General features: G+C 40.2%; 2 protein-coding genes across 2 annotated transcripts; both read right to left on the reverse strand.

Annotated features, from left to right (window-relative positions):
* Positions 1–3337: 3337 nt before the first annotated feature.
* Positions 3338–8888, reverse strand: adrb2a (adrenoceptor beta 2, surface a). Its single transcript, XM_082510357.1, has 2 exons — positions 8392–8888; positions 3338–8091 (listed from the first exon to the last, which is right to left on the reverse strand). Exon 2 carries the CDS (start codon positions 8089–8091, stop codon positions 6838–6840), a length of 1254 nt encoding a protein of 417 aa, XP_082366483.1. The 5' UTR covers positions 8392–8888; the 3' UTR covers positions 3338–6837.
* Positions 8889–20200: 11312 nt separating this feature from the next.
* Positions 20201–23153, reverse strand: LOC309714720 (uncharacterized protein). Its single transcript, XM_082547377.1, has 2 exons — positions 21075–23153; positions 20201–20849 (listed from the first exon to the last, which is right to left on the reverse strand). Exons 1-2 carry the CDS (start codon positions 22470–22472, stop codon positions 20331–20333), a joined length of 1917 nt encoding a protein of 638 aa, XP_082403503.1. The 5' UTR covers positions 22473–23153; the 3' UTR covers positions 20201–20330.
* Between the last annotated feature and the right edge of the window lie 841 nt (positions 23154–23994).

The raw sequence follows: 23994 nt of genomic DNA on the forward strand, positions 1-23994 counted from the left end.
CAAGAAGCTGTTGTATGATTAACTGCAATAGCCGGTCGCATGACAGCCACGGGAAGCCGACGGGTAAAGAGATCGGTTGTTATCGGATTATGTCGTTGAAGAGAAATTGTTCAAGCCATGTTTCCGAAGTGACAAAGACGCGACGGATGGCCTGGATTGCAGCCATTCAAAGATCAAATATAACATCCCAGAACACTCCAGCTCACAGGTTAGTCTGCTCCAAGCATTTACACGAAGGTCAGTGTCTTTTAGTACTTAATACGTCATTTTCATAACATAATTGGTGATATAGGTTACAAGCAAGTCTGGCGCTGAACAGAAATTGTCGCGCTATGCTCCTTTATTTATTGTGCATAAATAGTGAATTGTCCTGACACAATATTGCGTTTCGCTTCTGTTATTATGGTACATTAACAAAAACATATACTTTTATTCACAGGATAAAACAGGTTTTTTGTATCACTAATTGCCCAGTACGATTACAGCATACAATATTGTTGTCACTGCTACATTTCTGTGATGCTACCAGAAATTATTTCCACTACTAATTAATTACCGTTGAGCTCAAAGGTCCTATTAATAAACGGTTAAGGAATGTGTATTTATGACGACAATTTGTGAGACTGGTAAACTTATGATACATACGATGGTCTTTCGTTCTACACGGTGCATTTCAAGGTCCTGCACCCATCCGTCGGTAAACTGTACCTGGGCTTGTTGCAGTGACCTGAAGTTACTAAACTTCATGAGTGTGTGCACTCACTCCAAGAACCGTATGATTATAAATATGCATATAAATATGCTAAGATGAGATAGCTGACTTCATCTAACTAGCAAATGTTGTCCAGGCTACGTTGGTGATACAGTTTTTTTTAATGTGTATATTTTTGTCATGCGATTTTAAAGCCAGTCCTACAACCGCATCCAAGAATAACATGCAGCTTATCTCAGAACTGTCGGTGAAAATTATTCTTGGAGCTAGGTTTAATTGAGCTGCATTTTAAAGAGGTGCAATTTCACAATTTGTGTATATTTTCTAAGTTCACTATTTTGTCATGTGTTGAGAAAAACACAGATTTTAAAATTACATGGTCTAATATTTACATTTAGCATATAACTGCAACATTATTTTTTCGTTGTTTTTTTTTTTAAAGACTCGAAAGGACTTGAAATTCAAAGTTTCAGACTTGTGACTTGACTCGGACTTTTACACCAGTGACTTGAGACTCGACTCTGACTTGCCTGACATTACTTGAGACTTGACTTGAGACTTGAGGATAAAGACTTGAGACTTACTTGAGACTTGCAAAACAATGACTTGGTCCCACCTCTGCTTCTCTGGACATAGTGAGAACGTGAGAATAAAGGTTAACGTGCATGTCACACACCAGAAGGTCGACGGTTAGCAACCCCGCTGATAAAAATCCAGAGGGATAACATTTCACTGAGCTCTCACGAACTGCCAACTTTTTCTTGGACCGGCCTTGTTCTCCTTTCTTTCTTTAAATTGTCACACCTAAAGCATGCAATCAGCTGTGATCTTATTGCTCAGTAGTTTGGTTTGCAGTGATTGGTCTGAACTCATGAGCGCAGCCACAAGCTGTAAAAATGATATGTCCATTGCTGGTGCTATGTTAATTTCACAAGAACTGAGGTATTTATATCTTGTAATGTAGAGATGTAAATCCTTTTTAGAGAAGAGAAATGATACACTGATCTTTTTGTTGCTCACTGGAGATAAAAAATAAATAAATAAATAAATAAATAAATAATTTGACACAGTTATGACTAAAAACATTTATGGGATAAACATAGATCATTTTTGGTTATGACAGAATTACCAAACAGAAAATATTTTTGAAAAGATGTGTTTTATTTACTTTGGCCTTTAAACAGAGTGAAACACATCTTTCAAGGTCACGTTTGCTTTTTTAACCTTAGGTCAGGTGGATCTAGTTTTTCAGAGGGGGACAAACTTTAATTTGCGATGTTCCTATGAGTCCACAAACATCCACACGTTCTCAAATACACACAGACGAACGCACTCACACAGACACACATGGTAGCAGGTCTCTTGGGAGAAGGGGAACTGCAGACATAGCGGTGCCTCGGTCACTGTAGTCACCAGGGTGCCAGGGGACATATCGATCTATCAAAGACAATGTTTTCACATAGTCACACCCTGTATGCAGTATATCCCTGACACGATTAACATATCTGAGAAAATATTCTTCCTGTCCCAAAACAGACTCTTTCTTTCCAGAGTTTTCCCTCCATGCTACTTTCTTTTCCCTCTGACTCAACATGGTGGGTCTCTATGGGAAAATGGCGTTCTTATCTAGCTCTTAAGGATCAAAGTCTGTAAAGCTTGATTGTGGATATTACCATGGAAGGACTTATTTGAGTGGCTTGGCACATAAGTTGGCACAATATTAATCTTGCAGACCCGTGTATGCGTGCATCCCAGTGCCTCAATTTCAGTAGATGTCTAAAACCCTGAAATAAGACGCATCTGCCGGGTTAGCCCGGATTCTGATATGGCATTCGTCCAGGACCCTCTACAGAGCAGAAAAGGCCACAGTGTAGATGTTCTGTCTGCGTGGGGAGTTTAACCTCTAACCCTGAAAATGAATATTCCTTAGGGTGTGGAGAAATTTTATCAAGCTTCAAAGCTAGTCACCATTTTTTTTTTATCGTTCTTAGTATACCTATAGAAACTGTAGTATGTGACATTATTGAAAGTGGCTCATTTTACTGTTTTGCATGATGTAAAAAACTGTTCATAAAATAGTAAATACTTAAAATAGTAAATCAGTGCCCAGTGTTCTCTACTCAGCATGAAAGGCGTAATCATATCTCCAGTGCAAAATCCTTTTCTATGAAACTGCATTCCTAACTATGATGACTACTCTTAAGGTTTTCAATCTTCATTCTGCAAACGAACATATTTTATTCTTGAAAGAAACATGAAAAATGCTCTCCACTCCAGCTTAGTGCCAAATATCGAGACGTTTTTATGGCTCTATATATTTCTTCTATCCTCCTCCCTTGGATTTCTGGAATAGAATTAGGTGGTCTGTATAATGTATGATTACTTGGAGCACTAGGCAGACACACTGTTTAAAAAGGAAAGTGGAAAGATTTTAATTGTATCCCGATGTCCGTCCTGTCCATCATTCCAGATCACGTTTTGATAGTTTTCCCATACTAAAATAGACTTAACTGCAGTTAAGCCTTCGAGCCTGACGTATCCTTTACGTGTGCACTTTAATGTGTATAAAGGAAATGCACATGAGGACATTACGTGCAACATGTAAATCATTTATTTCCATACAAATGTTACATCACATATATACATTTTTTTGTAATAAATATCACAAGACACCACATATTGTAACAGCCTCCGATACCTTAACAAACAGTGACAAGAACTTGTGCGAAGTTAGCTTGCAAACATTTAGTAAACATTTAGTTAGCTGAGTGACAGCTTATTCACCCCGGCCACGAGAGGAAAAAAAAAAGAAAAAAAGTATTTCACATACTTTTTTATATGACGGCTTAAGCAATATTTAACATTTGTAAAAATTCACATTTACACATGTCAGTTTCTCTGAATGCTTCACACTGAACAGCATCTGTGCTGAGATGCTACAGTCTTTATTTTGAGCTGCGAACAGGAAGAAGAACTTCCATGAAAATATTATGGTACAATTGAATAGGAAAAACTGTTTAAAGTTCATGAACTCCAATGTCTATTTGGTTATTCGAAATCTCTAAAAATTCTTCTTGAAAGTAAATGAAAGTCCTATACAGTGCTGCTTTTAGGATGGTGAATAGTTTAATTAAAATCATGACTAAGTTGTTCTCATGAGCAAACTTTTATTCAATCTGAACAACTGTGGTTCTGTTAGAAAAGCACTGGTTTTACCCCACCAAGACTTGTATCATATTTAACTCCAAGATATTGATTGCCGTACAAAAAAATATATGTGTGAAATGTGCATGTCACTTTGTAACATAACCTCTAAGACTTCTCTGTAACCCTGAATCTGTTTAAAAAAATTTTTTTTTTCTGTGTGTACCCACACTAAATTCGCTCATCTGCTGCAAGACCGTGGTGGGAGAACTAAATGTGGACTGCAAGCATCCGTAGGCAAGGTATGTGGTTAGAAACCATCAGCTGTGCTTTGCTTGGAATGTTATACTGTCAGCTATTCATTCAGGACTCATTGCACATAACAGTGTGGTGTCCTCCAGCAACAACGGGAGGTGAAGTTATGCATCCCTTATTATACAGCCTTATTGATGAAACAGTAACCATGAGTAACTCTGAGACAGCTGAGGTGCAAGGAGAGGCCACTGCCAGGAGAGAGCAGTGTGGATATATAGTTCACAATCTACAGCACTTGGGCTCAAACTGATCACTTTTAAAGGAAATGGCACAGAAGTCCACAAACACCTCACTACAAATGTGAAGCTGGCATGCAAGAGATCATTTGTGCATTACTCCTAAAATTACACTTATTTAAGCTGCAGACCTTTTAAACTCAGCTATTTGCATCTTAATAAAAGCAACACAGAAAATGGTCTAGAGTCTTTGACCGTTTTGTGCTTCGCGTAGACTGTACAGTGAAAATGTTGGGAAAATGCAGACCAACATGTCTTATGACACCCAACCCCTGCATTTACTTTGCTGTAAATCTGTTAAAAAGAAAAACAGATAATGAGCTCGACATCCTGGAAAGCTTGTTTTTTCACATGGCAAACAGTGACGTATGAGGATACCATATTTACGTCTATTCCTAAGGTCTGCAGCAGCAGCAGTGCTGATCGGACATAGCAATACAGTACATGGAGATTCCTCTGAGAGAACAAAGTTCACAGTTTTTACGGCATCAGCAGACCTGCACCGGCAATGCTACATGCACTTTAACACAGGTCACTAACACCGATTTAGATTTGCAGAGAATCTCTGGTCCCCCTTCTGCCACATTTAGCATGCTGATCAAGACATACTAGAGACTGCCAAACTGACTGGGGAAAGGGGTTCTGTCTGTAGGTGCACCTTCATTACTTCTCTTAAAACTAATGATCTTGCACACCGTTTACTGTAAGTCGCAAAAAACAAATTTGCTCCCATGACTATCTGATCTCATGTTAAATTGCCCCTTCGGATTTTATTCTAACCTGCATTGTTTATTAGAGAATTAATGTCGGAAACTGGAACAGCTAAGGCACTGTTCTATGGACTCCTGAGTGTCTTCTCCAAAGGTTTTCTGATTTTCAACTGATTTTACAACGGAGGCACCTGTGAGAGAGCTGTGACAACAGTGCACTACTAAGGGCTGTGTTCTTTTTCTTCCTCTCATCTATCTTTATTAGCCTGAATATTCACCACCGCCACATCTTGGGTGTGGAACTTTGTTATCGCTTGGCTATTTTGACAAAGTGTTTATTATTACGTGTGGTTTGTACCCTTGTGCCATGACTAAGGAAATGGCTTCTCTGGTTTCAGTAAACAGTGTACATGCTGAAACAGAGCAACCACAGATTTTAATAAATAAATAGGGCTTGTGCAACAAAGGGGGCTACTGTAACTGTTGCATAGAAGGAAAAGGAAAGATGAATAGTTTTTCTTACACTTACATAATGGCCATATTGCACCGAGTGACATGTAGCACATAAGTCGACCACGTAACAGAATGCAAGAAGTGATGGGTTCTGACTGTGCAATAGCAAACTTTAAAACGTGCACTTTTGAATTTATGTTAATAACAGCTGCAAGCTTCAAAGGTCAACACTCAGGATTAACCGCATTATCTGTAATGGCATCCACTTTGCACTGAAAGATTACGTACATATATCTTCGACCTGACAGCGGAATCTGGCTTAGACAACATATACAGGCATGCAAGTTTTGACCAGCCTCACTTTGACGTAGGTTTCATCAGTAACTCGTAGATTACTGTAGATTAACCATCATATCTCTAGTGCTATCTCCCTGCAATGGAAACTCAAATGCAAGAGACTGTAAAACACTATAGGAGGGAACAGGACCTCGTAACATTGCTGAGGAGTGAGACAGAATGACTGAGACAGGTTTCGCCACACCTGCTTTTGATCATTTTTCCGATTTTCCAATCGTTAAAGGGAAAAAAAGAGCAAAGTAAAGCATGCCAGATTATAATCTCGGTCAATTTGGAATGTGTTTCTTAAAGCAAAGCATCGAAGAGGTATTACGTTTAACCCTTCACCCTCAATCGTTTTCTGATTACTTTGCTCTTTGTGCCAAATTGGCATGTTCGGATGAAATTTACAACCTCCGATTGCTTCTCTGAAACATTTTATGCTAATAAAAACTGTGGGATCTCTCTCCAGATCAAAGATAAACAACATGGCTACAAATTCAGTTGAAGCCAGACAATTAGCAGTCATACAATCCACAGGCCATTTAGTAGAGTAAATAAACTGCTGAGATGCTGCCCTACTTTAACTCCTGCGGACAGTGACTTAATGTGACAGATGGTCAGCTAAGATGCAAATATTGAAAAGGTATGATGAGGTAGATGTGAAAATTCAAACAAAATAAAAAATGCAATGAACGCACACAAAAGGGAAATGTGAGAGACCTACAGTTTTGTGTCACTGTGTTTGAAGAGGAAAAGTGACACTTTACTCAGCTGAACAGCTGAGTTATTGTTTCTTTAAAGTCTCCAGAGACTCTGTCAGTCATTTTTGACTGGCCTTACCTTCATCAGTCATTTGAAAAAACTGTTTACAATAGCAGTATAAACATATCTGGATTTCCTTGTTGACAGAAGTCTCAGTGCTTCAAGTTTAAAGGACAGTTGTTATACTCGTTACAGTCATTATGTCTTTGCTGCAATTCCCGTTGGGGTCCACTGCTCTGTCCACAACTGGGGTCCCTGCTCCTTTCCCCAGAAACCCTTCAGTGGGGTCACTCTCTTCTGAGTTACCTTTACTCCTCCCCTGCTGCTCACTCTGCCAGCTGTGCCTGCTATAGATGTATCCATTCACAGGTCCAGGGTTGGTGAGGCGGTTCCTATTCATACACAGGATTTCCTTGAATGCATACCAGAATTCAGGGCTCCGACAGTAAATAAGTGGGTTGAAGGCAGAGTTTGCGTAACCTATCCAGTTAAGTACCATAAAGGTGATCGGGCTGTTCACAGCCCATATAGCCTCCACCACGTTTAGCACAAAGAAGGGCAGCCAGCACAGAGTAAAGGTCCCCATGATGATGCCCAGAGTCTTCAGAGCTTTGTGTTCCCGAAGGCAAAACTTTGCCTTTTTAAGGCCACGGCCATTATTGGCCTCCAGAGAATTACTGTTGCTGATGTCGCTATTATGAAAACGTCCAACGCTTTTGTCTATCTTTTTCAGTTGGCGCCTTGCCTCCTGGAAAACTCGACTGTAGACAAAAATCATGATGACCAAAGGGATGTAGAAGGAGATGATAGAGGAAGTGATGGCATAAGCCTGGTTGGTGTGGAATTCGCAGCAGTTGGTTTGGTTCGTACAGTTTCTAGCTTCCATAGTATCAGCGGTCCACCACTTCATGTGGATGGGCAGGTAAGATATCAGAGCAGCAATCACCCAGACCAGCACCACCACAATGCGAGCTTTGCATTTGGTCAACATCGACTGGTAGTGGAAGGGAGAAGTAATGGCCAAATAACGGTCTATGGCGATGACACACAGGGTCTCAATGCTTGCAGTCACACAGAGCACATCAGTGGCAGTCCAGAAGTCACACCAGAAATTACCAAAGTACCACGTACTGGAGATAATTTTACAGGCACCGAAAGGAATCACAATCAGACCCATGACCAGGTCGGCACAGGCAAGCGATGTGATGAAATAGTTGGTGACATTCTGGAGACGCTGAAAGCGGGCAATTGCCGTTATGACCAGGATGTTGCCAAAGACAATAATCAAAACTAATAAGGACATGACCATGCCCAGCAGGATCATTACAGGGGCACTGAAACCTTCATCAGTCCCAGTTGAATTTGATGACGAGTTCATCGCAGTCATATTGGTGTACTCTGAGGTGGTTGTATTTCCCATCTGAAGAGAACACACATGAACAAAACACATACACACACACACACACACACACACACACACACACACACAAACAAAAGGAGTGAATTTTACAAATTCCGTTAGTTTGTTTTTTTAATTCTGCCTAATTACAACAAAAGAAAATGAAAAAAAATGCATGCACATAAATCTAGCACTAACAAAAAAGAAAAAGGAGACCAAAGCTTACTGCGCAAAAACCACATACATAAACAGTATATCAAGTTGGCTTCAGGCAAGCTTTAAAACATGCTAAACAAGCCAGACAAAAGCAGAAGTACAAACCTCCACAGGTTGCAGTCGTGTTTCCTGGCTCCCATACAAAGTAAAATGTCACTGTTCAGATAGTTCCCACAAAGCAGCGAGTATCACATGTCCCAGCTACTTTCTGCTTTACTTGATCTGCGTGTGTCTCACTCACTCAGTCCCTCAGCTGAGCAGTGTTTCTTCTAATGTGTCTCCCAGGCTATTTGTCAGAGCCCTTATAGCATGCAGTGATGACATCATGGTCAGTGCTGAGCCAATCAGACAGCCAGCCTGTGGAGGGTGCTGAGAGCTCTCAAGAGTTTGAACACGCTGTCCCTACAGCGGTGTTTGCAGGGCTGCATGAGACAAAAATTGAAAACAAAGTAAAGGACTCCTAAGATTGATCTTTTTTTTTATGGTGTATAATTAGTTTTAGAAGGTTTACATTGTGTTTAAAATTAGACTCTACTTAAAGTTAGGCAGTGCAAAACTATTTGGAAGTGGGGGAAGGGGGTAATAGGTAATAGCTGCTTTACAGATCTTACTCATTGCTCATATTTCATATTGAAAACAGGCTCAGCTTTCTGCTTTACCTTTTTTTGTTTTAATGTCAAAATAATGTTTTAAAACTGTATATTTTTTTCTGACATATTTTACTTAAATACTGCCTGCATACTTAAATGTATATTACAGCCCGTTTAGCTTTCGTAACCACAGAATAAACACACTTCGATTTACATAATGGTACAAGTACAGATGTCTAAAAGTCAAACTACGGAAGAGTCCCTCATAATTTTAGTCTAGGACTGAACCACTAGTGTGGCCAGTTTGACAGGGACAAGCTGGCACGCTATGTCTTATCAAGATACAAAAATGTTTTCAGGATTCAGGACAAATTTGCATTTATATACTGAGCAGCTCTGTGCAAATCATAAAAAACAGGCAGGTTTGTTTGGTTTTATATTTGTTTATGTGTTTGTTTTCTATGAACAGCAACTTTACTTCTTATTTTAATAATTTCCAAAACATTCCCATGTTCTGATCAAGTTGATCACACATTTGAGTTAATTAGCAGCCACAAGAATTTGTTTGCATGTTTTTGTACATTTACATTATATTACACAAGTTAAAAGGCAAACAGTGTAATCTTCTGAGCTAGATAGCAGTGTCTATGTAAAAGACACTCGAATATACTAATATAGGTTAGTCTGTTTTTCATCTACAACAATTTGCATTTGGTTCTTTTGTTGGACGTCCCCTTCGTTCTACATGCATACTTGTAGAAAAAGCCTAACATAGAGGGAAACACACCTTCCTGCCCTTTCATGTATATATATGGAAAGCCTGAGGCAGGGAAAGCAGCAAACACGATAACAGGGATTAGACTGTAAACACAGACTTCACTTGCTTGTTTCAGCTAACATAGGAAGACTCTGAGTGTGCTAGCAGGTGTAACAGATGTAAAAATGAACAAAAAAACAAAGCATAACAAAAAAGAAAGTGGCAGTTTTCAAGTGGTTGAGCCATACGAATGGAATTGTCTTCAACCTACACTGGTTAGTCTCCACACTGAGGCAGCTGACAGTCGAAGTGAATGACACTCATCATTAAAATGCAATTGTGCTAGGGCCTGGCATTTATGTTAATTTGACGCGTGTTACCAAAGGTTACCACTACATTTGTCACGGTCTGGCTGGCAGACCGTGGGGATATGGGAGAATGAGGACCCAAAACACATTGTTCTGCGATGCAAACAGTGCACTTTATTTACAGTGAAGGTAACAGATGCACAATAAATCCCCTTTGCTCCCTAAACGCCCATGCGTGTGTTCCCCTCCGACGTCCGCGCTCGTGCTCCCGGCAGTTGTGTTTCTGCACACCCTGTGCGTGCTGCCCTTCTGGTCCCTCGTTCCACCTGCAGGACAATAACAGAAGCAGCCGTTAAACACTGAACCCGCGTGCGCACACGATCCACACTTCCTAATACTACACACTGACTTGGAGTCTTAGCTTAATGATCCCACGCCGGTGGGAGCTCCAACACTCTCCTAAGTAGCTCCCCCGACGAACCCTGATCACCAACAGGTGTGTGGCAGGAACTTCAGGTGTGGCCAGTTCTCCTGCAGGGCCACACCCATCAGGCCTGCATGTGGCTGTCCTCCAGCCACACATGTACACACCCACACCCTGCCCACACATACAAGTGGAACACAGAAGCATAGTGCAGAAAAACACACATCCCCAAATAATAATAACAACAACAATCATAATAATAATAATAATCCCTACTGCTCACGGACCCCCGAGACCTCCCGAGCCGGGTCCATGACAACATTACAACACCACTTGTCAAAATCAGTGACCACTAGCATGACAGCATCCACGCCACACTGCAAAAACTGCTTAGGAACACGTGCAGCTTAAGAACCTTCTCTGAGAGCCCCACGCAATGACCCAGGCTCAACAGTGGACTTCTTGTTTACATTTTGTGGCAGATAATTAAAATAGCTAACAAAGAGAATCAGTTCACCAATAGTGACAAATTGCAAACTCGAGTGTAGACTGCAATAGCACGTGATAGCACTGATGTTTTAGATAGTGGCTGAATTTGGTCAACGTCCAGTCTGAGCGCTTTCCAAATGGCTTCTGCTGCTTCTGCTTCAGCTTGCTGATGCTGCGAATCCTGGTGATGGTGATCGACACAGAAAGCATTAGAGTAAATGAAGTGTGACAATTGACAGCCCGTTCGTACTCATGAGACCGAGAGGAAGTAGTAATGGTAGAGATGGTAAAACGGCTTAAATACCACATCACATATGAGCTTTGCCAATGGCATTCTCAAGTCTAACCACCGGGAGATCAGTGATGAGTGAAGTGATTTTGGTGACAGTACTGTGGAATGGAGTTATGTGTGGAACACACTGTTAGCCAGGCTCAGATGACTGTACATTTTGATGAAAATTAGGCTGCTCCATTATCAGCATCACAGCAGTGGAAATGAGCAATAGCTTGTGCTTTTGTCATTTCTGAGCTACTGGTCCAACATTTCAAATCCCAGGTCGAGGTAAGTGTGTCTCAGTTCTCTGTGGGTGCTTTCAAGTGTGTACAGGTCCACGCTAAGCTTACAAAGGGAAGTGATGATAGTTTCCAGAGCTCTGATCTTCAAAGAATGCAGACGCCAAAAGCACTGTACTTCCTCTGTGCACTTCCAAGGGAGCTTTGACAAATGCCTATATGACTGATGACGCAAGAGCAAATCCAACCGCTCAATCCATATGCGCAAATCCAATTTTCAGCATTTACACAGACATCTCAGTACTTATTTATACAAATATGATTTTCTATGTCCCACTTTTTAAACAAAAACAGTTCAGAGACATGCTGCATACTGCTTGTAACCATGGTGCCTTCTAACTAATTTGAAGCTTTGTTGCTCCAGTTCCAGGCAAAATGTCAGTAACTAGCTACCCGGTGAATTACCCTAAAATGGTAAATGGCCTGCATTTGTATAGTGCTTTACTCAGTCCCTAAGGACCACAAAGCTGACCCTAAAATGTTCCATAGGCACTCATAGGAAGACTTAAATTGATTTGGTGACCTTGTGTCTTGTTACATATGTTGTTTATATGACATCTTCACTTGGCAGATTTCCATGAAAACCAGTAGTCATATTCCCAAAATCCATTTAGATGTTTTAATGACCTTTTGATCTATTTCCCTTTACTACTTGTGAGGATGAAACTTCCACATGTGCCCCAAAAAGAGGAAAAATGTAAACATGCATTGCTCTGAAATCAAAAGTCCACTCCTTGGGTTTTCCTACTGCATCAGCAGGTAAAAATAGTGCCATGAAACCCCCCCAGCTCATTTTACTTATTTGATTTTAGTAACCCCCATAATCTTATCTCTTGCACAACATGCATGACAAACTCACCATGCTTAGCCTCCAAAGATAAGTCAGTATATTATCAGCACCTTCCAACAGTTAGATTGTAAGTTATAATGTACAGCATAGACATCAAATGCTTTTTTCTCCTACATGTATTACTTTGAAGAGTTTTTCTATTTTGCTTTTAATGCATGCAGAAAACAGATTTTTAAATAATATCAAGAAAGCTTTTTATTGGATGATCAGCTTTAGCGTTGTCTGTGAATGCTGGATTTAGACCTTGAGCTTGTTTGTAATTGTTTCTTGGCCTATGTGGACAACTAAGTGAAACACAGTGCATATTGAACTTCACATTGATTTAGTTTAAGTATGCAGTACAATAACCTACACTAATTGTAAATGAAATTTCTGTTCTGTGTTCTGTTTTGGAAAGCTTGTTCCAGTGTTGGAATAATCACAACTGGTTTCCTCATCTGTGACATCTGTTTTCCTGTATCCTGTCACTCCCAGGCAAAACCGGTTCACATTTGGACAACCCTTCAACTATATTGGGTCCTGTCTGCACTTAGATGTTGTGCACTGCTCTATTTAGTCAAACACTGTCACATTAAAAGTGTCTTATCTCTTTACCATCTCCTCAACAATTCTTACTTCGCTTTATAGAAGTTGTGGTCCTGACCTGATGGCGCAACCATACATGGAGCTATAATTAATTTAGGGAAAGGTTTCTGGAAAAAACTAGGAAATGAGAGGACCTATATTCTCATTATACATTGTACATCATACGTTCTATACATGGCAACGTTAAAACAGACTAAATACTAAACAGACCACAATTGCTTTTAATTTATTTTAACTGAAAATGAAGTGAAAATGTGAAAATAATGTGTTTTTACAGTGTTAGTAAGTAATAATAGCACACTGTAACAAAAAATGGGTGTTACAAAAAAACCCACATCTAGTAAGTAAAGGCATCCAAATTTGTATTTACTCAAGTACAATTAGTATTGTACTTGAGTAAATACACCCTTCACTCATCAGTCGTGTCTAATCTATTCAATGTTTCTCTCAGTCAAGGAATCATTGGCCAGTCAATCGTATCCTTAATCACTGAAACAAAGAATTTCCACTTGGGATTAATTTTAAGCATGGAACACTAATTGTTTCTCTGCTAAAGGACCCTAGGGATCCGCGGGTGAGTTCCACCCAACAACAAATGTGTGTATGAGCATCAAAGACCTAAACCTCCATGCAGTGTGCACCACCATGCAAATATAGTGCCAGTTCTTCTTGGTAATGGAGAACAACCAAGCTGTTTTGCATGTGGTTCAGAGAAACAGTCTTGGTGCACAATTGTTTAATAATTGCTTACTTAGTTTTGGTATAATAAAGATAGATGGAGTTCACCATGCACAAAAGACAAAATGTTCTGGTGGGTCTAATCAATGCAACACCTGTTATAGTGTCACGTTTTACTGTGTGTACAGAATTTTAAAACCCTCAAAATGTGTGAGAATTCAGTTTGTTTCACCTGCACCTGCATTTTACCGTCACAATTTGACACTTTCCGGCGTCCCACTTGAATTCTAATACTAATATCTAAGGGTAAGGTAAACTAGAGACGGGAAGTCTTTCTTCACCTGGCAGAGAAATTGCCAGTCTCACGGGAGTCACTTTTTTCTCTGCCTCATTGATTGCAAACATACAAAGAGAAGGGCGAATTAGACTCTTGTTTGAGGAGGTTAAAGGATAAATACTGTGATGACCTAGTGACCTATCGGTTTACTGAAACATGCTGTTAGAAAAAAGGCAGTCTGCAGCAAGACTTACAATAGGATTAATAGTATAAATTAGGTAGTTAAGGTTAAGCCAAATTATTACCTTTACGTAAAACTTTGGGAAGAATAGGATTGGGAACTTTAATCCTTTCCTTAGAAAGCACAAGTGATTCTACCTTTAACTAGTAAATACGTAATATTAATATATATATATATATTTTTTAAATCAATATTTATTTATTTATAAAGATAATCGGTTTTCAGCTAGTTTAATACATATATATATGTGTGTGTGTGTGTGTATATATATATATATATATATATATATATATATATATATATTGAGTCATGAAACCTAATAGAAACATAAATAATTGAACAGTGTCATTTTTTCCCAATTATTTTGACAGATATGGTTTGGAGGCATTTGAGGCCCAATCATGCGGTTTCCAGTAACATTATTATTATGGTGGCCCAGAGAGGTCGAATGCACTCCACTTTAAGAAAAAAACCTGCAAACAGAAAAATCTCTGCATGTTTTGGTTTCTGTCACTTCTGCAGCATTTCCGTCACATTACTGTGTCCCCAGAAACACTTCTGTTGTGTTTTCTGAGATTTCTTTTCTACTTTGATTGTGTCGTGTTAAACTTCAGCTGTGTTTTGTGTTGTTTTGCAGAGTTTTTCTACTCTATTTGCTAGTTTTCCTAAATGCAGTTCCACTGCAATATTATCTACCTGTGTGAATTTTTTTTAATCCCAAGTATTCACACCTAAGTTTTTAATCCCTAGCTTGTTGTTTTCTTTCATGTATTTTTTCTTGTGTGCACTGTATTCTTTGCTCTTCTAATATCTTGTTGTATGAAATAATGGACTAATCATTTCTTGTCCTTTTGGAATGTTTCAGAACACTTTGTGTTCATTTGCTTTACTAATTTAAGAACTTTTATATTTCCAACAGTGTACAAATTTGCTAACTGAGACTAGTGGGAATAGGGCTGACCCATGGAATCACAGTCCTTTTGTTCTTCCAATGTCCACAATGATTAATGTGTGAATAAACAGGCTGGAGGCAGATTTATTTTTCTTTGCCACTTAAGGAAGCAACTTTTCTGTACCACCTTCAAACGTCTCTCTCAGTGATTAATTGTAGAAAACAGTCAACTTTTAACTCTTTCCATACCAAGTGAGAAAGAGATGTGGGCTACTGAAATACCTCTGGTTTTGTTTCTCACTGTAAATCTGGCAGATCTCCCACTTATATAAATAGCTGTAGCCTGGTATGCCACGATTTCTGAGAATATTGACAAGATGTGTCTACTAAGAAAGACTAAGGGAGAGATGGATGGGGACAAAGCATACCAACAGTGATATTATCTTTATATCCTGGGGAAAAAACTAATAAACAGAAAGGCTTTCCATTCCTTTGCAGTCTGTAAACGATAAACTGTTGAATGGAATCACATAACACAAACTCAATAATGTATAACTCATTTATCACTCTGTTAGAATGTACCACCCATCTGTCCGACTCTGGCACACACACATACAAACACACAGACATGCAAAGGCCTGTATTGATATTTTTGGTAGTGTATGAGGTATGGTATGAGTTAAGATGCCACCATCAAGCAGCCCCTCCCCCTGACACTCTACTGTTTACAGCCTCGGATTATTAAAACTGGATGCCAGCAGGCCACAACAATGCCAGGCAAAGTGACAACTGAGAAAGCCACATTTAAATTGAAGCCGAGCAATTTCATAACACCTCTGCACATGACCCGCCATCATCTTCTGATGCCACTTCTGTCTGCGTGTGTGCCTGTCTTTCTGTGTCATGCAGTAGGAACATTAGACTGCATTTGTGCTTTTGGCTGGTAATATGAAAACCTCTGTGAGCCTAGAGGAGATCTGCAGAAATCAGGTTAGCTCTTTGTCACAATGATGGGGGCTGCTTCTTTGTCAGCAAGATATACTGAATCTGAGGCCTGCGTGTCACCAGGGCTCGCTATCAGGATCACCAAGGCTGGACTGGGACAAAAAATCGGCCCGGGCATTTTGACTAGAGACCGGCCCACCAGGATAAAGATTGGAAATGTGACGTCATTCAGGGGTAAAACCGCAAAGGATTCTGGGAACTTGTGGCAAGCGGTACTAGCGCACGCAGGCTTTCAATTGAACTCAGTTATACAGCGATAAAAAGAAACACAAAAAATGGCAAGAAGCTGTTGTATTATGAACTGCAATAGCCGGTCGCATGACAGCCACGGGAAGCCGACAGGTAAAGAGATCGTTTTTTTTTTTATTGGATTAGTTGAAGAGAAATTTTTTAAGCCATGTTTCCGAAGTAAGAGCCGACGGATGGTCTGGATATACCAAATATAACGTCTCAGAACACTCCAGCTCACATGTTGGTCTGCTCCAAGCATTCCCACAAAGGTCAGAGTTTTGTAGTAGTTAATACGTCATTTTTCATAACATAATTGGTGATATAGGTTATAAGCAAGTCTGGCGCTGAACAGAAATTGTCGCGCTATGCTCCTTTATTTATTGTGCATAAATAGTGAATTGTCCTGACACAATATTGCGTTTCGCTTCTGTTATAACCATGGTACATTGACAAAAACATATACTTTTATTCACAGGATAAAACTTACCTTTGTTCGTATGATGGTCTTTCGTTCTACACGGTGCGTTTCAAGGTCCTGTACCCATCCGTCGGTTAACTGTACCTGGGCTTGTTGCAGTGACCTGAAGTTACTAAACTTCATGAGTGTATGCACTCACTCCAAGAACCGTATAATTATAAATATGAGCGTGGTGAAAGTTGGGCAGCACGCTAACGTCTTTTGTCCCTCTGTGTGCTCGTAAGGGTCTGACCCTTTCACTCCTTTGATTTTTTCCTCATATCTTTTCTTTGTCTTTTCGGCGAGTCTGTCTTTGTACGGACCGGCATTGTTCTCCTTTTGTTTTGTACATTCCTTTTTTGTGCGTCAAAGAAAAAACAAGAAGGTATTGGAACCGGAGAATGAACATTTTGCGGTGCTGCAAATGCTTGCATTTGATGCGGTATGTCACTACCCGATCCGTACCGGAAACCCGATCGGTACCCCGCATGCGCAAATCTTACGTCACTTCCTCTCTTTGCCAACATTGCGACATTCAATATATTTGAATGATACGGTTAGCGCCCGGTTAGCTCCTAGCATTTCTCAACAGCTCTGCCTCCTTTTCGACATTTAAACAATGGATAATCCGTATACAAAGAAATTCATGCTTTTCTCCTCAACAGAGAGCGTCCCCCGATTGAGCAACAGCTCCGTAAAATAAGGAGAATGGCGCCTAATTACAGAGTTAATAATGCAGACTTTGTGATATCTCATGTGTAGATTCATCAGCCAGATTAAGTGTTTACTGACAATTGACAGTGATAGCGCACATCATCATCACTATTCCAACAATCCTCTCCTCACAGACAAGCATAAACACACTCGACTATCGCTAAATCAGATTTAACACACGTTTGTAATGACGCTAATTCAGTTTATAATAGGGTTTATTCGCTCGGTCAGCAGGTGGCAGTATCCTCGTACACTGGGGAGTACACTGCCATTAAACGAACAGAAGAAGAAGAAAACATCTGCACATGCGCGGTACGGATCGGGTAGACCCGATTTGTACGGTCAGACTTTACACATGCGCAGTAAGGATCGGGGAGTCCTGATCCGTAACTATCTTTTTATTTTTCGTTTTTGTCTACATTGTACTGAAATGCTTCATTATTGCAAACATTTTAAGATATACTTGTTATTCTTAACATCTTAACAGATACTCTGACCTGCAACTATCGTAAAATGCTACGACCGGAAGTCGAAACCTTTCGCGCATGCGGGGTACGGATCGGATTTCCGGTACGGATCGGGTAGTGACACGGTACTTGGATTGTTTTGCCACGAGTTCCCGGCATGCAATGCGCGAAAATCACGTGATTGCTAAACAAGGGGGAGGGTGCATCCGGCCTCCTCGGCTGTAATTGGTCCAGCCCAGAGTCGATCATGACCAATTGGCCAATCCAACACCTTTCATTATATATACCCTTCCTAAAAAAGAAAAAAAAATCCATCGGCCCATAAAAACAAAAAATCGCCAGCGGCCCACCGGGCAAATGCCCGGTATGCCCGATGGCCAGTCCAGCTATGGATCAGCCATGCAGAGTTAATCTTGAAGCTGCATGTGGGACAATGCCACCAAGATACTAAAACCTACTAACCTAAAACCTATCTGAAGTCTGCCTTGCGTGCCTCAGGTTGTGAAAGGAACATTTAGTTCATGGTGCTTTGTTTTGCCACTATGTTTGAATTCACAATATACTACAGTGGCTTGCAAAAGTATTCGGCCCCCTTGAACTTTCCCACATTTTGTCACATTACAGCCACAAGCATGAATCAATTTTATTGGAATTCCACGTGAAAGACCAATACAAAGTGGTGTACACGTGAGAAGTGGAATGAAAATCATACATGATTCCAAACATTTTTTACAAATAAATAACTGCAAAGTGGAATGTGCGTAATTATTCAGCCCCCTTTGGTCTGAGTGCAGTCAGTTGCCGATAGACATTGCCTGATGAGTGCTAATGACTAAATAGAGGGCACCTGTGAGTAATCTAATGTCAGTACAAATACAGCTGCTCTGTGACGGCCTCAGAGGTTGTCTAAGAGAATATTGGGAGCAACAACACCATGAACAAATTTCCCACGTGTGGGACTAATAAAGGTTATCTTATCTTATCTTATCTTATGAAGTCCAAAGAAAACTCCAGACAGGTCAGGGATAAAGTTATTGAGAAATTTAAAGCAGGCTTAGGCTACAGAAAGATTTCCCAAGCCTTGAACATCCCACGGAGCACTGTTCAAGCGATCATTCAGAAATGGAAGGAGTATGGCACAACTGTGAACCTACCAAGACAAGGCCGTCCACCTAAACTCACAGGCCGAACAAGGAGATCAGAAATGCAGCCAAGAGGCCCATGGTGACTGTGGACGAGCTGCAGAGATCTACAGCTCAGGTGGGGGAATCTGTCCATAGGACAACTATTAGTCGTGCACTGCACAAAGTTGGCCTTTATGGAAGAGTGGCAAGAAGAAAGCCATTGTTAACAGAAAACCATAAGAAGTCCTCTTTGCAGTTTGCCACAAGCCATGTGGGGGACACAGCAAACATGTGGAAGAAGGTGCTCTGGTCAGATGAGACCAAAATGGAACTTTTTGGCCAAAATGCAAAACGCTATGTGTGGAGGAAAACTAACACTGCACATCACTCATGTGTTAGAATGGCCCAGTCAAAGTCCAGATCTAAATCCAATTGAGAATCTGTGGCAAGATCTGAAAACTGCTGTTCACAAACGCTGTCCATCTAATCTGACTGAGCTGGAGCTGTTTTGCAAAGAAGAATGGGCAAGGATTTCAGTCTCTAGATGTGCAAAGCTGGTAGGGACAGACCCTAAACCAGCGGTCCCCAACCTTTTTTGCGCCACGGACTAGTTTATGCCCGACAATATTTTCATGGACCGGCCTTTAAGGTGTCGCGGATAAATACAACAAAATAAAACTAGTACCGGTACCGAAAAAAAGAACATTTATTCATAACCAGTGTTGCCACAGTTACTTTGAAAAAGTAATATATTATGGACTACTGATTACTCCTTCCAAAAGTAACTTAGTTACTTTACTGATTACTTTATTTTTAAAGTAACTAAGTTAGATTACTAGTTACTTTATTAGTTACTTTCAGAAGCTGCCAATAACACTCCCCACTGCCTCAACATAAAAACATCAACCGATTTTGCCAATACTCACTTTATTGGAAGTGTATTTTAACAGTAATGTCAACAATATATCTCCTGACATTTGAAGTTGAACTTAAAACTTTTTTCCTGACAGAAATACTTGCTTGTATGAAAATAAAGACAGTCTTGTTACTTCACTTAACATAAATACTTTTTATAAAAAAACAAACAAACAAACAAAGAGTCTTTCTTGACTTCCCTTAAGATACTTTTTATACCATCCACATGTAAGCACTATTGTCCGCTTTTGTAACTTTGGACTAATCTTATAAAAAAAAAAAAAGAGACTGCAGGTCCAACTTAAATTGCCTTACTTCCTTGCAGGTAATTGTTTTAAGTTAATCAACTTGAAAACTTTAATAAGTTTATTAAGTTACTTTGATAAACTTAATTCAATTACTTGTAAATAGTTATTTAAATTGGATTCCCCATTCTCTGTTTTTTCAGTATATGTTGTCATCGCATGTTATGGGGGAAACAGTAGAGTGGAGCGAGTAAACCAGTGGTTGTACCTCATTAACAGAAGCTTCTCAAACCTTTTGTCAGAAAGTCGATTTCTTTTAGGCGTGAGCACCAAACCTCCCAGACTAAAAAGTCGCTCCACAGGAGCACTTGATGGGGTTGGAGTGTTATACTTTAAAAAAATTGTCTTTATGCTTGAAAATTTATGCAGAATCTGAAGGTCGTAGCCTGACATCAGGTAGTCCATGACTTCTTTTTCTGCAGAATAGGTCTCCTCCTCTGGCTCTGCCTCAAAAGTGAAAAAGTCCATCTCACCTTGGCTGCTAGATGTAGTAGCACTGGGCACACTGGCAGGGTTTTTTGCCAGAGGAGCAGTGGTGCAACACTCTGCTGTCAGAAGCTGTTTTACTCGCTCCCTCCTTCCTGCATCTCTCAGCCATCGGAGTTTGAATTTTGGACAACTGGCAGCTGCAAGAAGGGCATCTTTGTCATCCAGCACACCGGCGAAACGAGTCTGAATAGCCTAAAAAACATAATTGATATTTTTATGCCTACAATTTATTATGTTATTGAATTATTTGCAAACCATGCCTAATATGAGATCAGTATTATGGATTTATTTTGTTTTAGGTTACTTGTAAACATTTTAATTGTTTTAATCTTATTTTTCAATGATAATTAATATTCTGTTCCATGTTTGTGAATTGTATGAAGCAAAAAATCTGACTAATTTCAAGATAGAGCGTACCTGTACAATGGCATCTGGAAGGCCTGCAGTCATCCTGGAGAGGTCATCTTTCACAGCCTGGGTCTTCTGCATTAGAACTTCAAGTGTTGGTAGTAAAGTTCCATATGGACAGTCGCCTTGTAAAATGTCCAGTGCTGCAGTCAGAGGTTTCATGGCCATGCAGTACTCATGCAGGAACTGGTATTCTTGATCTTTGAAGCACTTCAGTCCTAGCTTTGTGCACAGAGTATTCAGCTCACCCATGGGGATTTCTGCAATTCTCTTTACAGCATCAAAAAAGGAATTCCACCTTGTGGATGTTGGTATTAGGAGCTTTCTTTTGCTGATTTCTTCCACTGTTTCTGATGCAAGTGTAGATCTACTCGATTTGGTCCAAAGAGCTGTGCATTTTGCTGTGCTGCTCCTATACACAGCCCTGCTCTCTGCATTGGTTGTTAAATGTTTCTCCACATCACGTGTGCAAATTATGTTGATGGTGTGCGAAGCACACCTGCGGTGCGGGGGAAGAGACAGCTGACCATCACTTTCATTCTCAGCCGAGAGGATTTCTGACAGATCAGAAAAAGTGACATCATCGTCTTTGGGGCTGGACTCTTCCTCCTCCGTCTCATCATCGGACTCCGTGACAGGATGATAAACTTGAAACGCCTTAACAAAGTTGGATCCATTATCAGTAACTGTTGCAACTACTTTGTTGAGTAATCCATAAGAGGAGTGGATGTTTTCGATTTCTGTACCAATGACATCATACGTGTGTCTACCATGAATTCGCCTACATGCTAATGCAACCTTGTGACGCTCTAATGTGGTTCTACTGATCCAGTGGAGCGTTACTCCCATATAGCTTCTGTTGTTAGCAGTCCAAATATCCGCGGTAGTTGAAACAAAGTCAATCTCATTCAGTGTGGCCTTCAAATTTCTCTCCATTCCTGTAAACTCCTTCTCCAAGTAAGAAGTAAAAGTCGTTCGGTGAGGCAGCTCGGCATTAACAGAAGTAGGGATCTTTTTTATTATGGCACGAAACGAGGGCGAGTCAACAGTGTTTATAGGTAGCATTTCTTCTACAATATACTGCGCGACCAACTTCTTCAATTCTTCATCACTTACTGGTTTTGCACCAAAGTCCAACTTTTGTTGTTTGGGGGGTGTAGGACCTTCTGCGGAAGTCACGGCTCTCTGCTTCGGACCACTTGGTGGGACTCTCTCTGTGAGTTTGACTGTGCTGTGCTGCGACTCCAAATGTTTCTTTAAGTTTGACGTAGTGTTTTTGAAGGTAGATAACACTTTTTCGCCAACACAGAGTGTACAACGAACCTTAATATTTAAATCTTTAGTTGACAGAAACTCAAAATAGTGACCATATTTCCAGCTAAAGAACGAACATCTCTCTCCCTCCATTGTTGTTTACACTTTTTTACGTCGCTGGCTGCTTGTGAGCGGGAAACGTGACCTGTCGCTTATGTGACGTTTCACGACACGTATGCGTTTGTCATCCGCTGAGACGAAAAGAAGAAACCAAATCTTTTTGCTTAAAAAAATAGTAACGCACAGTGGTTTGGACAAGTAACTTTAATCTGACTACTGTTATGGAAATAGTAACGCGTTAGATTAGTCGTTACTGAAAAAGTGGTCATATTCGGAGTAACGCGTTACTAAGCAACGCGTTACAGGCATCACTGTTCATAACACATGTGAAAAGGCCAAGCAAAACAGAGTAAACAATAAAAACGATAACAAAATAACGCTGAAAACCGATAAAAACCCTGAAAACTATAGAGATTGACAGACCACGTGACTTTCGCGCATTGCATGCCGGTAACTCGTGGCAAAACAATCCAAGTACTGCATCAAATGCAAGCATTTGGAGCACCGCAAAACGTTCATTCTTCGGTTCCAATAAATTCTTGCTTTTTCTTTGCCCCCCAAAAAGGTATGTACAAAACGAAGGAGAACAATGCCGGTCCGTACAAAGACAGACATGATGAAAAGTCAAAGAAAAGATACGAGGAAAAAATCAAAGGAGTGAAAGGGTCAGACCCTTACGAGCACACAGAGGGACATAATACGTCATCGTGCTGCCCAACTTCACCACGCTCATATTTATAATTATACGCTTCTTGGAGTGAGTGCATACACTCGTGAAGTTTAGTAACTTCAGGTCACTGCAACAAGCCCAGGTACAGTTTACCGACGGATGGGTGCAGGACATTGAAATGCACCGTGTAGAACGAAAGACCGTCGTACGTATCATAAGTTTACCAGTCTCACAAATCGTCATCATAAATACACATTCGTTAACCGTTTATTAATGGGAACTTTGAGCTCAACGGTAATTAATTAGCAGTGGAAATAATTTCTGGTACCCATCACAGAAATGTTGCAGTGACAATAATATTGTATGCTGTAATTGTACTGGGCAATTAGTGATACAAAACAACAGTTTTATCCTGTGAATAAAAGTATATGTTTTTGTCAGTGTACCATGGTAATAACAGAAGCGAAACACAATATTGTGTCAGGACAATTTACTATTTATGCACAATAAACAAAGGAGCATAGCGCGACAATTTCTGTTCAGCGCCAGACTTGCTTGTAACCTATATCACCAATTATGTTAAGAAAAATGACGCATTAACTACAACAGCAGACTGATCTTTGTGGAAATGCTTGGAGCAGACTAACCTGTGAGCTGGAGTGTTCTGGGACGTTATATTTTGTCTTTGAATGGCTGCAATCCAGTCGCCTCTTTGTTACTTTGGAAACATGGCTCGAACAATTTCTCTTCAACGACGTAATCCGATAACAACCGATCTCGTTACCCGTCGGCTTCCCGTGGCTGTCATGCGACCCGCTATTGCAGTTAATAACAACAGCTTCTTGCCATTTTTTGTGTTTCTTTTTATCGCTGTATAACTGATTT

The sequence above is a fragment of the Aulonocara stuartgranti genome (assembly GCF_965226115.1).
Source record: "Aulonocara stuartgranti genome assembly, chromosome: 2".
Taxonomy (NCBI): domain Eukaryota; kingdom Metazoa; phylum Chordata; class Actinopteri; order Cichliformes; family Cichlidae; genus Aulonocara; species Aulonocara stuartgranti.